We start from the raw sequence: 15,577 nt of genomic DNA, 5'->3' as shown, positions 1-15,577 counted from the left end.
GGGGACGCGGGTGGGGGTGGGGGGACGGGACGCGACGCGGGGGCTGTGGGGGGACGGGACGCGACGCGGGGGCTGTGGGGGGACGGGACGCGACGCAGGGTGGGGGGACGGGACGGGAACGCGACGCGGGGGGGGTGGGGGGACCGTACGCGGGTGGGGGTGGGGGGACGGGTCGGTGGGGGGGGGGTGGGTGAACGGGACGGCGGGGGGGGGGTTGGGGGGACGGGACGCGGGTGGGGGTGGGGGGACGGGACGCGGGGGGGGACGGGGGGACGCGACGCGACGCGGGGGGGGGGGGTGGGGGGACGCGACGCGGGGGGGTGGGGGGACGGGACGCGGGTGGGGGTGGGGGGACGGGACGCGGGTGGGGGTGGGGGGACGGGACGCGGGTGGGGGTGGGGGGACGGGACGCGGGTGGGGGTGGGGGGACGGGACGCGGGGGGCGTGGGGGGGACGGGACCGCGGGGGGGGTGGGGGACGGGACGCGGGGGGGGTGGGGGGACGGGACGCGGGGGGGGTGGGGGGACGGGACGCGGGGGGGTGGGGGGACGCGACGCGGGGGGGGTGGGGGGACGCGACGCGGGGGGGGGACGGGACGGGACGCGGGGGGGGACGGGACGGGACGCGGGGGGGGTTGGGGGACGCGACGCGACGCGGGGGGGGTGGGGGGACGCGACGCGACGCGGGGGGGGTGGGGGGACGCGACGCGGGGGGGGTGGGGGGACGCGACGCGACGCGGGGGGGTGGGGGGACGCGACGCGGGGGGGTGGCGGGACGCGACGCGGGGGGGTGGCGGGACGCGACGCGGGGGGGGTGGAGGGACGCGACGCGGGAGGGGTGGGGGGACGGGACGCGGGTGGGGGGGGGACGGGACGCGGGTGGGGGGACGGGACGCGGGTGGGGGTGGGGGGACGGGACGCGGGTGGGGGTGGGGGGACGGGACGCGGGTGGGGGTGGGGGGACGGGACGCGGGTGGGGGTGGGGGGACGGGACGCGGGGGGGTGGGGGGACGGGACGCGGGGGGGGGTGGGGGACGGGACGCGGGGGGGTGGGGGGACGGGTCGCGGGGGGTGGGGGACGGGACGCGGGGGGGTGGGGGGACGGGACGCGGGGGGGTGGGGGGACGGGACGCGGGGGGGTGGGGGGACGGGACGCGGGGGGTGGGGGGACGGGACGCGGGGGGTGGGGGGACGGGACGCGGGGGGGTGGGGGGACGGGACGCGTGGGGGGGTGGGGGGACGGGACGCGGGGGGGTGGGGGGACGGGTCGCGGGGGGGTGGGGGGACGGGACGCGGGGGGGTGGGGGGACGGGACGCGGGGAGTGGGGGACGGGACGCGGGGGGGTGGGGGGACGGGGACGCGGGGGGTGGGGGGACGGGACGCGGGGGGGTGGGGGGACGGGACGCGGGGGGGTGGGGGGACGGGACGCGGGGGGTGGGGGGACGGGACGCGGGGGGGGTGGGGGGACGGGACGCGGGGGGGTGGGGGGACGGGACGCGGGGGGGTGGGGGGACGGGACGCGGGGGGGTGGGGGGACGGGACGCGGGGGGTGGGGGGACGGGACGCGGGGGGGTGGGGGGACGGGACGCGGGGGGTGGGGGGACGGGACGCGGGGGGGTGGGGGGACGGGACGCGGGGGGGTGGGGGGACGGGACGCGGGGGGTGGGGGGACGGGACGCGGGGGGGTGGGGGGACGGGACGCGGGGGGGTGGGGGGACGGGACGCGGGGGGGGTGGGGGACGGGACGCGGGGGGGTGGGGGGACGGGACGCGGGGGGGTGGGGGGACGGGACGCGGGGGGGGTGGGGGGACGGGACGCGGGGGGGGTGGGGGGACGGGACGCGGGGGGGGTGGGGGGACGGGACGCGGGGGGGGTGGGGGACGGGACGCGGGGGGGGGTGGGGGGACGGGACGCGGGGGGGGTGGGGGGACGGGACGCGGGGGGGGGTGGGGGGACGGGACGCGGGGGGGGGTGGGGGGACGGGACGCGGGGGGGGGTGGGGGACGGGACGCGGGGGGGGGTGGGGGGACGGGACGCGGTGGGCGGGGGGCTGGGGGGACGGGTCGCAGTGGGCGGGGGGACGGGACGCGGGGGGGGGTGGGGGGACGGGACGCAGGGGGGGTGGGGGGACGGGACGCAGGGGGGGGTGGGGGGACGGGACGCAGGGGGCGGGGGGACGGGACGCGGGGTGCACGGGACGCAGGGGGGGCGGGGCGCTGGGGGACGGGGCACGTGCGTGGGTGGACGCGGGACCAGGGGGAGGCGGGGAAACCGGGCAGGGGGCGGGGGGGGCGGGGAAACTGGGCAGGGGGTGTGGGGAAACGGTGCAGGGGCCCGGGTCGGGGGAAAACAGGGTGGCAAGGCTCAGCGGCAGGGGAGTGGGGCGGGGGGGGGAGAGGGACAGGGAGGCAAGGGTCAGCGACGGGGAGGGAGAGACAGGGAGGCAAGGGTCGGCGGCGGGGGGGAAGGGACAGTGAGGAAAGTGTTGGCGGTGGGGGGGGGGGGGGCGGAAAAGGGACAGGGAGGCAAGGGTCGGTGGTAGGTGGGGGGGGCGGGGGGGGTAGGGTTGGGGCAGGGGGCGGAGGAGGACAGGGAGGCAAGGGTCGGTGGCCAGGTGTGGGGGGCGGGGGGGGGACGGACAGGGAGGTAAGGGTCGGTGGCAGGGGAAGGGACAGGGAAGCAAGGGTCGGCGGCGGGGGGGGGGGGGGGGGGAAGGGACAGGGAGGCAAGGGTTGGCAGCGGGGGAGAGAGGGAAGGGGGTGGGGAGAAAAAAAGTACAAACTGAGGGGGAAAAAAAGAGATTTTACCTCAGGCAATTGTGCCATTTCTGTGATCATGGAAGAAGTTATTGCTGGTGCCTCAGTTGTGCCATACTGTGGGTACCCATAACTGTAACCGGCATAGGGATCATAACCCCACTGAGAGTAATACTGCTGATACTGCTGATAGTATTGTGCATAATTAAATGTGGCAGTTGGTTGGTATTCTGGTTTGGTCTTTGCACTGAAATTACAAGTGTCCAAGTTGAACAGTCACACCCATTAAAAATAACCTAAAGAAAATCATCTCTAAATCAATTATAGAGTCATAAAGGTTTACAGCATGGAAACAGGCCCTTCGGTCCAACCTGTCCATGCTGCCCAGTTTTTACCATTAAGCTGGTCCCAATTGTCCACATTTGGCCCATCTCCCACTCTATCAATCTTACCCATTTAACTAGCTAAATGCTTTTTAAAAGACAAAATTGTACCCGCCTCTACTACTACCTCTGGCAACTCTTTCCAGACACTCACCACCCTCTGTGAAAAAGTTGTCCCTCTGGACCCTTTTGTATCTCTCCCCTCACATTGAACCCATGCCCTCTAGTTTTAGACTCCTGTACCTTTGGGAAAAGATGTTGACTATTTAACTGACCTATGCCCCTCATTATTTTATAGGCCTCTGTAAGATGTCCCTCAGCCTCCTACCCTCCAAGGAAAAAAGTCCCAGTCCATTCAGCCTCTCCTTATAACTCAAACCACCAAGTCCCAGTAGCATCCTAGTAAATCTTTTCTGGACTCTTTCTAGTTTAATAATATCCTTTCTATAATAGATATAATAATCCTTTCTCTCATAATACTATAATTATTAGTTTCTATCTTAATCAATCATTGATTTTTGCAGCACGCGACCGACCACAGGTTTGGATCTTGTTCTTCAATTGGCCAATACTAGGAAACAACATGCCCTCGCTATTAGTTAGAGACCAGATATTAAGTATTCAAACCAACCTCTGACAGTACAAGCAGACATTGTAAGAGACTCCTGTAAACTCTGCCTGATTACTATAAAAAGCCATATTTGACTCTCAAAGTAAACAATGCAACAGACTCGACAGTTAAATAGGAGGAAAAATGATCAGCTGTTATCGCTTACCTTTTGATCAATCATTAATCAACCATTTTAATCACCTGCAGGTGTGAACTATTTGAAATGCATTGATTATTAATCTAATTTGGGAATAAACTAATCAAAATAGCCAGAGTTGTTTTAAAGGACTATTTGTGCAAGGTCAGTGTCAATAGGTCAGTGGGACTAGGCAAAAAATGGTTCGGCACAGACAAGAAGGGCCAAAAGGCCGGTTTCTGAGCTGTAATTTTCTATGGTTCTAATACAGATTGAGATACAATCAAAGGCAGTAGAAATGATCTTTTTCAATTTAAAACCTTACCCTGTATCAAATTATCATTTCACTCTTTGGGCATAACATCATTGTGGCATATGCAATGTTGTGACCCTTTTTCCTGCCACAAAATTTCACCAAACACATCAGCTTGTAAAACTTGTTCAATTAAGCCAATTTATATGGAGGTTTACATGATGGATGTGCTCTCCAAAATGGGCTTTGGGGAGGGAATCTGCAATTGGATCCAACTGCTCTACACAGACATCAGTAGCGCAGTTTCAATCAATGGGTGGGAATCAGATATGTTTCAAATCAGGTCTGGAGTCAGGCAGGGCTGCCCTCTCTCCTCCGTCCTTTTTGTGTGTTGCATTGAACCCTTTGCTGAGGCCCTCAGAAGCGACCCAGGCATCAAAGGGGTTACAATCCCAGGCAGCGGAGGGACGCAAGTCAAAGCCTCCCTCTACATGGATGACGTGGCCGTTTTCTGCTCGGACCCCTCGTCTGTTCGCAGGCTTCTTCGAGTCTGTGAGCAGTTCGAGCTGGCCTCGGGGGCCAAAGTCAACCAGGGTAAGAGTGAGGCCATGTTCTTTGGGAACTGGCCTGACACATCCTTTGTCCCCTTCACCATTAGGGTAGACTACCTCAAGGTGCTGGGGATATGGTTCGGAGCGGCAGGGGCATGCGCCAAAAACTGGGAGGAGCGCATCGCCAAAGTCAGACAAAAATTGGGATTGTGGGAGCAACGCTCCCTCTCCATTACTGGGAAGAACCTTGTGATCCGATGCAAGGTTCTGTCCGTGTTGTTGTACGTGGCGCAGGTGTGGCCTCTCCCCAAGTCCTGCGCAGCAGCAGTGACCCGGGCCATCTTCAAGTTCATCTAGAGATCAAAGATGGATCGTGTCCGCAGGGAGGCGATGCACAAATCTCCAGAGAATGGAGGGAAAAACGTTCCCAACGCCGCCCTCATCCTGATGGCCACCTTTGTGTGCGGCTGCATCAAGCTGTGTGTAGATCCTCGGTACAGTAACAGCAAGTGCCACTATTTTTTGAGGTTCTACCTGTCCCAAGTGTTGCGGAGGATGGGTCTGGCCACATTGCCGCGGAACGCTCCAAGTAGTTGGACCGTACCGCAGCACCTGTCCTTCGTGGAGAAATTCTTCCGGAAACACACCTTTGACCACATGGCTATCAAGCAGTGGTCAGCACGTCCACTGTCCTTGAAGCCCTGAGAGAAAAGGAGACGGCAGATCCTGTCGGATGGTTCCCTGAGCGGACTGTCAATGTCATTTGGCAGAATGCCTCATCACCAGAACTCACAAACAAGCACCAAGACCTGGCTTGGCTGGTGGTGAGAAGGGCACTCCCCGTCAGATCCTTTACGCACGCCCGGGGTCTCAACCTCACCGCACGCTGCCCTTGAAGCGGCTGCGGGGCTGATGAGACGGTCGCACACCTCCTTGTGGAATGTGCCTTTGCAAAGAAGGTCTGGAGTGAGATGCAGTGGTATTTGTCGCGGTTCGTCCCGAGCAGCTCGGTGACACAGGACTCTGTGCTCTACGGGCTGTTTCGGGGAACGCACACCGAGACAAATATCAACTGCTGCTGGAGGGTCATCAACTCGGTGAAGGACGCACTTTGGTCCGCCCGAAACTTGCTGATCTTCCAGCTGAAAGAATTGTCCTCGACCGAGTGTTGCAGACTGGCACATTCCAAGGTCCAGGACTACGTGCTCAGGGACGCGCTCAAGCTTGGGGCAGCCACCGCAAAGGCACAATGGGGAAAGGCCACCGTGTAAAGCGTCTCAACCGAGGCAGACCGAGGGCCGGGTAACTGCAGAATATCCTCGGCCTGTGTAACTGTGTGCCAATCTGAAAAATAATGGCACACCGTGAACTCTGACACATGTATATAGTTTTAAGGAATGAAATGTAACGAAATGTAATGTTTTTGTAAATAAGCACTGTATTGTACTGTAAAAATGATTCTTTTTTGCACTGTTTATGACTTTTGGATCTGTCATTTTGCAATGTTTTATTGGAGAGTTTTTTTTTGTGAATAAAGTATATTTTTGAAATTAAAAAAAAATTTATATGGAGGTTTGCATTTTGAATAGCCACAAACAGACTACCACAGCTGGAATATTCAACAGAACAAGGGATTATTTTTATACCAGAAATGCTTGTATGGGGTCAGGACATGATGATGCTAATTATTACTTGGTTAGGAACTCTAAGTCTTCCAATTTACAGAAATATTAGCCTGGACTTTATAGAATCCCAACAGTGCAGAAGGAGCCATTCAGCCCACCAAGCCTGCACCATCAACAATCCCACCCAGGCCCTATCCTCTAGAGTTAACAGGCAGCACAGTAGCACGGTGGTTAGCACTGCTGCTTCACAGCTCCAGGGACCTGGGTTCGATTCCCGGCTTGGGTCACTGTCTGCGTGGAGTTTGCACATTCTCCTCGTGTCTGCGTGGGTTTCCTCCGGGTGCTCCGGTTTCCTCCCACAGTCCAAAGATGTGCAGGTTAGGTTGATTGGCCATGCTAAAATTGCCCTTAGTGTCCTGAGATGCGTAGGTTAGAGGGATTAGTGGGTAAATATATAGGGATACGGAGTAGGGCCTGGATGGGATTGTGGTCGGTGCAGCCTCGATGGGCCGAATGGCCTCTTTCTGTACTGTAGGAATTCTAACCCCCATATATTTACCCTGCTCGTCCTCCTGACACTAAGGGGCAATTTAGCATGGCCAATCAACCTAATCTGCACATGAACAAAGAAAATTACAGCACAGGAACAGGCCCTTCGGCCCTCCAAGCCTGCACCGACCATGCTGCCTGACAGAACTAAAATGCTTTACCCTGCCGGGGACCATATCCCACTATTCCCATCCTATTAATGTATTTGTCAAGACGCCCCTTAAAAGTCACGATCGAACTTGCTTCCACTACATCCCCCAGCAGCAAGTTCCAGGCGCCCACCACCCTCTGTGTATTAAACTTGCCTCGTACATCTTCTTTAAACCTTGCCCCTCGCACCTTAAACCTATGCTCCCTAGTAATTGACTCTTCCACCCTGCGAGAAAGCTTCTGGCTATCCACTCTGTCCATGCCCCTCAAATCTAGACCGACTTCTATCAGGTTGGAACTTAGCCTCTGTTGTTCCAGTGAGAACAAACCAAGTATCTCCAACCCCCCCTCATAGCTAATGCTTTCTCCAACCCCTCCTCCTAGCTAATGCACATCTTTGGAGTATGGGAGAAAACCAGAGAACCCGGAGAAAACCCACACAGAAATGAGGAGAATGTGCAAACTCCACACAGTCATCCAAGGCCGAAATTGAACGTGGGTCCCTGGCACTTGAGGCGCTGTGCCACTGTGCGACTTTGCTGTGGTAATGACAGCAAAACTATTAGCATTTGCTGTCATTACTCCACAAATTCAGACTTGAACAAAACAGCACAAAAAACAGTCGAACATGTATTTCATTATTTCAAAAAGCTACATTACAAATGAAGGAATTGAAATGTTGTTGGCTTCCTAATTTACTGTGTGTGAATACTTAAATTTGATTGGTTGCCGACCTGCTATTGACACCATTGCTGCTGCATATGATGCTAGATTTAAACTGTCGTGAGGAAGAGGACATTCCCATGACAGAGACTGCTGGATCTTTGCAGACAAATTTCTTCAGGGTCAGTAGCAAATGTCCTTGCTTTGCTGTTGACTGCAAAATCCAGGCCTTTATACCTATACAGATTTTCTAGTCCATAATTTATAAGTCTATTCAACTTCATTCTCCAAGTTCTTAAATGGGTCTGTAAAATCGCTATCCACTTTGGAGCGTTCATGGGTACAGGGCAGAACTGCTCATCCTTCATTACAAATAGGGCTAACCTGTTGGTTTGATTCAGAAGGCAGTACTTGGTGAGACTGACTGGGAGGTCCCTTTCGGAACTGGAATTACATAGTACATTTGTTCAGGCAGACCACAGGAAGTTAATCCTGCATTGAGAATAATTCAGATGGACATTGAGTGCAAAATTTTGTTTTCAAAATTACTTGAATTTCATAGGATCTGAATAGGTCCTTAAGACACCTCAAAGCACTTCACAAATAATGGATCATCTTTGAGATGCTGTTACTATTATTTAACTAAATACAATAGTCAATTTACGTGTAACTAAATTCCAAAAAACAGCAATTTAATGCATATGATAATTCGGCTTTGGTGGTTCTGGCTGAAGTCAGAATAGAAATATCTATAAAATAATGCAGAGCACAGATCAGCTGGATAGTCAGTATCTTTTCCCAAACGTAGGGGAGTCTAAAACTAGAGGGCATAGGTTTAAGGTGAGAGGGGAGAGATACAAAAGTGTCCAGAGGGGCAATTTTTTCACACAAAGGGTGGTGAGTGTCTGGAACAAGCTGCCAGAGATAGTCGTAGAGGCGGGTACAATTTTGTCTTTTAAAAAGCATTTAGATAGTTACATGAGTAAGATGGGTATAGAGGGATATGGGCCAAATGCTGGCAATTGGGATTAGCTTCGGGGTTTTTTTAAAATAAAGGGCGGCATGGACAAGTTGGGCCGAAGGGCCTGTTTCCATACTGTAAACCTCTATGACTCTATTAGCCTGGAAGCGAGAAGAATTCCTTGTTCTCAAGGTAGGGCCTTGGTTTAATATCATCAGAAAGACAAAAACTCTGCCAAATGTAGGACTTTCTGAATATTACACTGGTTTGTCTACATCATGTGTAGAAATATTTCTGACACAGGAGATTACAACCATCTGAGTTTGTGCAATCCATAATAAATTAGTAGTTAACCTATTTTGGCTGAGGGAAAATGTCAACTCAGAAAGTGTTTGTTCTTCATCTAATATTGCATTTGGATCTCTAGAATCCACCTAAATAAAAACCTAGGAACAGAATTAGATTGTTAGGCCTTTGGATCTGCTTTGCCATTTAATTTGATAATGGCTGAGATATACTTCAACTCTATTTACCTGACCTTACTTCATATTTCTTGAGAAAGCCAGCATGGATTTCTAATGGATAGGCCGTGCTTCAAAAATCTGATTGAAACTTTTGAAGAGCTAACTGAAGTAGTGGACATGGGGTTGTCAATGGATTCTCTTCAACTTGACTTGCTGAAGACATTTGATAAAGTTCCTCATAAGAGAGTAAGACATTTTGATCTTTTATTTATTTTTTATGTATCTGGACTTGTAAAGCATTTTTAATATGTCTTGCATTTCAATTTTTATTTAAATGTAACCAGTAGTGGTGCAGAGCAGCATGCAGAGCTCAACACTGGGTGGTAGGAACATGGAGAAGGGAGAAAAATTATGACTGAAGATATGAATACTGTATGGAATTCTTTTAAACTAAAGATTGAACAAGGAAATACACATACAGACATGTCAGGACATGACGCTGGGGCGGTGGCTAACCACCAGACACCCTGTCTACAAAACTGACCTGGACAATGGCCTCTCAAATTTGTGTGAATGGCTTTCTTCCTGCCTTACTAAGGTGCAGAAATCATATCCACTGTTGGCACATACCTGGAAAAACCCCATGCTGAGAGCAGGAAATGGCCACAGGCCAGGGTAAGACTGATAACCCTATAAGATGATTCAATTTTAAAACATTACCTTGTATGTTGAAAGATCAGGGTCAGAAAGGGGTATAAAGCCAAAGCACTCAAGGACATCACTACTGCAGTTAAGAAGCGTGACTTAGCCAGTAACCAGAAATCATTAGCTCTTCACCCTCCTCGCCAAGTATGTCAACATGGTTGGCCAATGCTCTGACATCAAAGGACGCCTTCGAAATCTGGACCTGCAAATGCCAGGTTAAAGGGATACTCAAGATCAATGGTAAGGGAGTAATCCTCCACCCTCCCTCCAGCTTCGCAATCGGGGGAAGCCGTGGCTATTTCACCTATGCCTGCCAGCCAGCCCAAAGTTGGTCACTCTTGCAGAAAATCAGGCACGCTGACTGCAGCGCTCTCATCTGCAAGAATTGCAAGCACGAAGATCATCAGACAAAGGACTGCAAGCAGACTAAGCACAGCAACCTGTGTGGCGGAGCAGGCCATCTCGACAAGATCTGCCCCAAATGCAGCCATTGTTGTGCATAGTTGAGGAAAGCCAAGGATGGCTAATACCAAAATCATAGAAACCCTACAGTGCAGAAGGAGGCCATTCGGCCCATCGAGTCTGCACCGACCACAATCCCACCGACCGCTAATCCCTCTAACCTACGCATCTCAAGACTCTAAGAGGCAATTTTTAATCTGGCCAATCAACCTAACCCGCACATCTTTGGACTGTGGGAGGAAACCGGAGTACCCGGAGGAAACCCACGCAGACACGAGGAGAATGTGCAACCTCCACACAGACAGTGACCCGAGCCGGGAATCGAACCCGGGACCCTGGAGCTGTGAAGCAGCAGTGCTAACCACTGTGCTACCGTGCCGCCCAAGGGGATGTGGAAACCAAGGGGATGTGCAAACCTCTAGCCAGCGAAGACTTGAGCCAGCAGAATGGGACAAAAGAGAACAAAGTGGAAGACAAAGGGGGAAAAAAAGGAAGGCAGTCGACAGCCAAACAACATCACTGTTCCTTGCACCTCCACCTCTCAGTGGACCAAACCAATGGAGGAGAAACCATAAGAGGGCCAGTCAATAATGGTTTGGCAGCTGGCGAGGAGAAGCAAGAAGAAAGGTGAAAAGGACAAAGCCACCTGCCAAGTGAGCAGCAGGAAACCACTCCCAGCTGACACAGATGATAGGGGTGGCTACACATTGGATGAGGATGAAAATGGACATCTACAGAAGAAGTGGCAAAACACTAGGAAGTTGGGGAAGAGACACCCAAGCTCCAGAGCATCGAAAACAACAGGATGACCAGTGCACCCCAACTCCAACCCTGTTGTGAGCAGATCAGCACATCCCAGCTCGGGCGAGTAGGGAACAGCAACGTCCCTGGAGGGGGATGGATGGGAGAGACTGTTCCATATGAAGTATCACAACACCAGGTTAAAGTCCAACAGGTTTATTTGGTAGCATGAGCTTTCGGAGCGCTGCCCCTTCATCAGTTGAGTGCAGGATTTGGTTCACAAACAGTGATGCATCTCACAGTCAGGGACTGTTCCAACAGAGAAAGTGATGCCACCGGGATGAAACAACTGTAGCGGGAGGCACTCAGTTCAGTTTCCTCAGTCCATCCAAAGTGAGACAACTTACGGACACTATGGGCACGCAAGGAGCTGATCAAAGGACTAGAACTGTCAAAGACAACAGGTCTGGTTAGCGACAAAACATGTTAAAATGGGATAAAGATTGCTTCCATTAATGTGCATAATGTTAAACCCACAATGCGATATATTGAGACCTTGGATTACCTGGCTTAGGTCAAAGCCAGCCTGCTGTTTCTGCAGGAGCGTGTGATATGCACCGCAGCCGCCAGAAGCAATGGTAACGTTGATTGTGATGTGGAGATGCCGGCGTTGGACTGGGGTAAACACAGTAAGAAGTTAACAACACCAGGTTAAAGTCCAACAGCTTTATTTGGTAGCAAATGCCACTAGCTTTCAGAGCGCTGCCCCTTCGTCAGGTGGAGTGGGAGATCTGCTCACAAACCGGGCACACAGAGACACAAACTCAATTTACAGAATAATGATTAGAATGTGATTCTTTACAGCTAATCAAGTCTTAAAGGTACAGACAATGTGAGGACGGCCTCAACCAGGATCTTGTCACACTATCTGTAACCCCCACAACTTGCCTGGACTTGCAAAATCTCACTCGCTGTCCTGTCTGGAGACAATACACATCTCTTTAACCTGTGCTTAATGCTCTCTCCACTCACATTGTCTGTACCTTTAAGACTTGATTAGCTGTAAAGAATCGCATTCCAATCATTATTCTGTAAATTGAGTTTGTGTCTCTGTGTGCCCCGTTTGTGAGCAGATCTCCCACTCCACCTGACGAAGGAGCAGCGCTCTGAAAGCTAGTGGCGTTTGCAACCAAATAAACCTGTTGGACTTTAACCTGGTGTTGTTAGACTTCTTACAACGTTGATTGTCCCAGGGACCATCAATCTAGTCAGGAGAAAATGACCCATGTTCCTCCAGTCTGGGTATTCTGCTGGGAAGGGACAACTTCACCATTTTCAAAGTAAAGGAGATGGTGGGTGAGCACCATCTCAAAATAATGAGTGACTGGATTCCTTCGGCAGCTTTCATTGCTGCTGCCTACTTCTAGGACAGTCATTCTGGGCAGTGAGTTAAACTGCATCATTGATACAACTGGATGATCGGCAGCGCTAACAGCAGACTGGACGCCATATCCAGACTCCTGATGGAAACAGTAAAAGGTGCCAAGTTGCACGACATCTTCAGCAACCCTGCAGATGGAATGCAGCATAGATTTACCTGATCACAGCCAGAGAGCTGTCTGCTGCAGGCCAGACTTCCTGTTTGTGTCCCGAGCTTTCATGGTCAGATCCACCAAAGTTTAAGCTGCTCTTCCTTCTTTGACCACTACCTCCTGCTGGTGAACTGCCACCTACAGGAGGACCAAATGTTTGGCAGGGAAACATGGACGCTGAATTTGGGTTAACCCTACAGAAAACGGAGGAATTTAAAAGGAATTACGAAGGTTGGAAAACTGTGAAATCCCTCCGAGTCCCTGACACACTGGTGGGAGGCATCGAGAGGTTTTTCATCCTGAAAGGTAAGAAAGAGAGAGACAGGGGAAATGTCTCAACTTCAGAAAAGTATGCAGAATCAGATCCGTCTGCAGTCAATGGAGATTGCTATCAGGAAAGATCTCCAGGAGGTGAAAGGCAGGCAAGCCTCACTCTTTACCACGCAGACTTCCAAGATTACTTTCGAGTCCAGAAGCTACTCCGTTGAACAGGATGAGATGTATTCGCGTTTCTTCTTCCAAAAGGTACACAGAGAATTCTGTGATCAACAACCTGAAGGAAAATGGTAGCTAGAGTCATAGAGGTTTACAGCATGGAAACAGGCCCTTCGGCCCAACTTGTCCATGCCGCCCTTTTTTTTAAAAAACCCATAAACTAATCCCAATTGCCCGCATTTGGCCCATATCCCTCTATACCCATCGTATCCATGTAACTATCCAAATGCTTTCTAAAAGATAAAATTGTACCCGCCTCTACTACTACCTCTGGCAGCTTATTCAAGACACTCACCAGCCTCTGTGTGAAAAAATTGCCCCTCTGGACATTTTTGTATCTCTCCCTTCTCACTTTAAACCTATGCCCTCTAGTTTTAGACTCCCCTACCTTTGGGAAAAGATATTGACTACCCAGCTGGTCTGTGCCTCATTATTTTATAGACCTCTATAAGATCACCCCTCAGCCTCCTATGCTCCAGAGAAAAAAGTCCCAGTCTATCCAGCCTCTCCTTATAACTCAATCCATCAAGTCCCGGTAGCATCCTAGTAAATCTTTTCTGCACTCTTTCTAGTTTAATAATATCCTTTCTATAATAGGGTGACCAGAATTGCACACAGTATTCCAAGTGTGGCCTTACCAATGTCTTGTACAACTTCAACAAGACATTCCAACTCCTGTATTCAATGTTCTGACCGATGAAACCAAGCATGTCGAATGCCTTCTTCACCACTGTCCACCCGTGACTCCACTTTCAAGGAGCGATGAGCATGTACCCTTAGATCTCTTTGTTCTGTAACTCTCCTCAACGCCCTACCATTAATTGAGTAAGTCCTGCCCTGGTTCAATCTACCAAAATGCATCACCTCGCATTTGTCTAAACTAAACTCCATCTGCCATTTGTCAGCCCACTAGCCCAATTGATCAAGATCCCATTGCAATTGGAGATAACTTTCTTCACTGTCCACTATGCCACCAATCTTAATGTCACCTACAAACTTACTAACCATGCCTCCTATATTCTCATCCAAATCATTAATACAAATGACAAATAACAGTGGACCCAGCACTGATCCCTGAGGCACACTGCTGGTGTGGAGATGCCGGCGTTGGACTGGGGTAAACACAGTAAGAAGTTTAACAACACCAGGTTAAAGTCCAACTGGTTTATTTGGTAGCAAAAGCCACACAAGCTTTCGGAGCTCCAAGCCCCTTCTTCAGGTGAGTGGGAATTCTGTTCACAAACAGGGCATATAAAGACACAGACTCAAAGTCTGTGTCTTTATATGCCCTGTTTGTGAACAGAATTCCCACTCACCTGAAGAAGGGGCTTGGAGCTCCGAAAGCTTGTGTGGCTTTTGCTACCAAATAAACCTGTTGGACTTTAACCTGGTGTTGTTAAACCTCTTACTGTGCACACCGCTGGTCACAGGCCTCCAGTTTGAAAAACAATTCTCTACAATCACCCTCTGGCTTCTGTCAAGAAGCCAATTTTGTATCCATTTAGATACCTCACCCCGGATCCCGTGAGATTTAACCTTACGCAACAACCTACCATGTGGTACCTTGTCAAAGGCCTTGTAGACAACATCAACTGCACCCCATCTACCTTCTTGGTTACCCTTCCAAAAACTCAATTAAATTTGTGAGACATGATTTTCCACTCACAAAGTCATGCTGACTGTCCCTAATCAGTACTTGCGTCTCTAAATGCCTGTAGATCCTGTCTCTCAAAATACCTTCCAACAATTTACCCACCACAGATGAGAGGCTCACTGGCCTATAGTTCCCAGGCTATTCCCTGCAGCCCTTTTTAAACAGAGGCACAACATTTGCCACTCTCCAATCTTCAGCCACCTCACCCGTGATTATCGATGATTCAAATATCTTGGCTAGGGGACTCGCAATTTCCTCCCTAGCCTCCCACAATGTCCTGGGATACACTTCATTAGGTCCCAGGGATTTATCTACCTTGATGCGCTTTAAGACTTCCAGCACCTCCTTCTCTGTAATATGTACACTCCTCAAGACATCACTATTTATTTCCCCAAGTTCCCTAACATCCATGCTTTTCTCAACAGTAAATACTGATGAGAAATATTCATTTAGGATCTCACCCATCTCTTGTGGATCCGCACATAGATGACCTTGTTGATCCTTAAGAGACCCTACTCTCTCCCTTGTTACTCTTTTGCCCTTTATGTATTTGTAGAAGCTCTTTGGATTGTCCTTTGCCTTATCTGCCAAAACAATCTCGTGTCCCCTTTTTGCCTTTCTGATTTCTCTATTAACCCTATACTCTTCAAGGGGTTCACTTGATCCCAGCTGCCTATGCATGTCATGTGTCTCTTTCTTCTTCTTGACCAGGGCCTCAATATCCCGAGTCATCCAGGATTCTCTACTTCTGCCAGCCTTGCCCTTCACTCTAAGAGGAATGTGCTTACCCTGAAACCTGGTTAACACACTTTTGAAAGTGTGCCACT

The 15,577-nt window shown here is 52.0% G+C and overlaps 1 protein-coding gene across 1 annotated transcript in view; it reads right to left on the bottom strand.

Moving 5' to 3' along the window:
• LOC144510995 (tRNA selenocysteine 1-associated protein 1-like) overlaps nucleotides 1-15,577 on the bottom strand; it is a 93,546-nt gene that overhangs the window by 20,255 nt on the left and 57,714 nt on the right. Inside the window, exon 7 of the mRNA XM_078240991.1 lies at nucleotides 2,808-3,003. Coding sequence (XP_078097117.1) covers nucleotides 2,808-3,003 — 196 coding nt within the window. The remainder of the gene's footprint in view (nucleotides 1-2,807; nucleotides 3,004-15,577) is intronic.

This window comes from Mustelus asterias, chromosome 2, assembly GCF_964213995.1.
Source record: "Mustelus asterias chromosome 2, sMusAst1.hap1.1, whole genome shotgun sequence".
Lineage (NCBI taxonomy): Eukaryota > Metazoa > Chordata > Chondrichthyes > Carcharhiniformes > Triakidae > Mustelus > Mustelus asterias.
The sequence above is the reverse complement of the archived record's forward strand: the minus strand, read 5'-3'. Positions and strand labels throughout refer to the sequence as shown.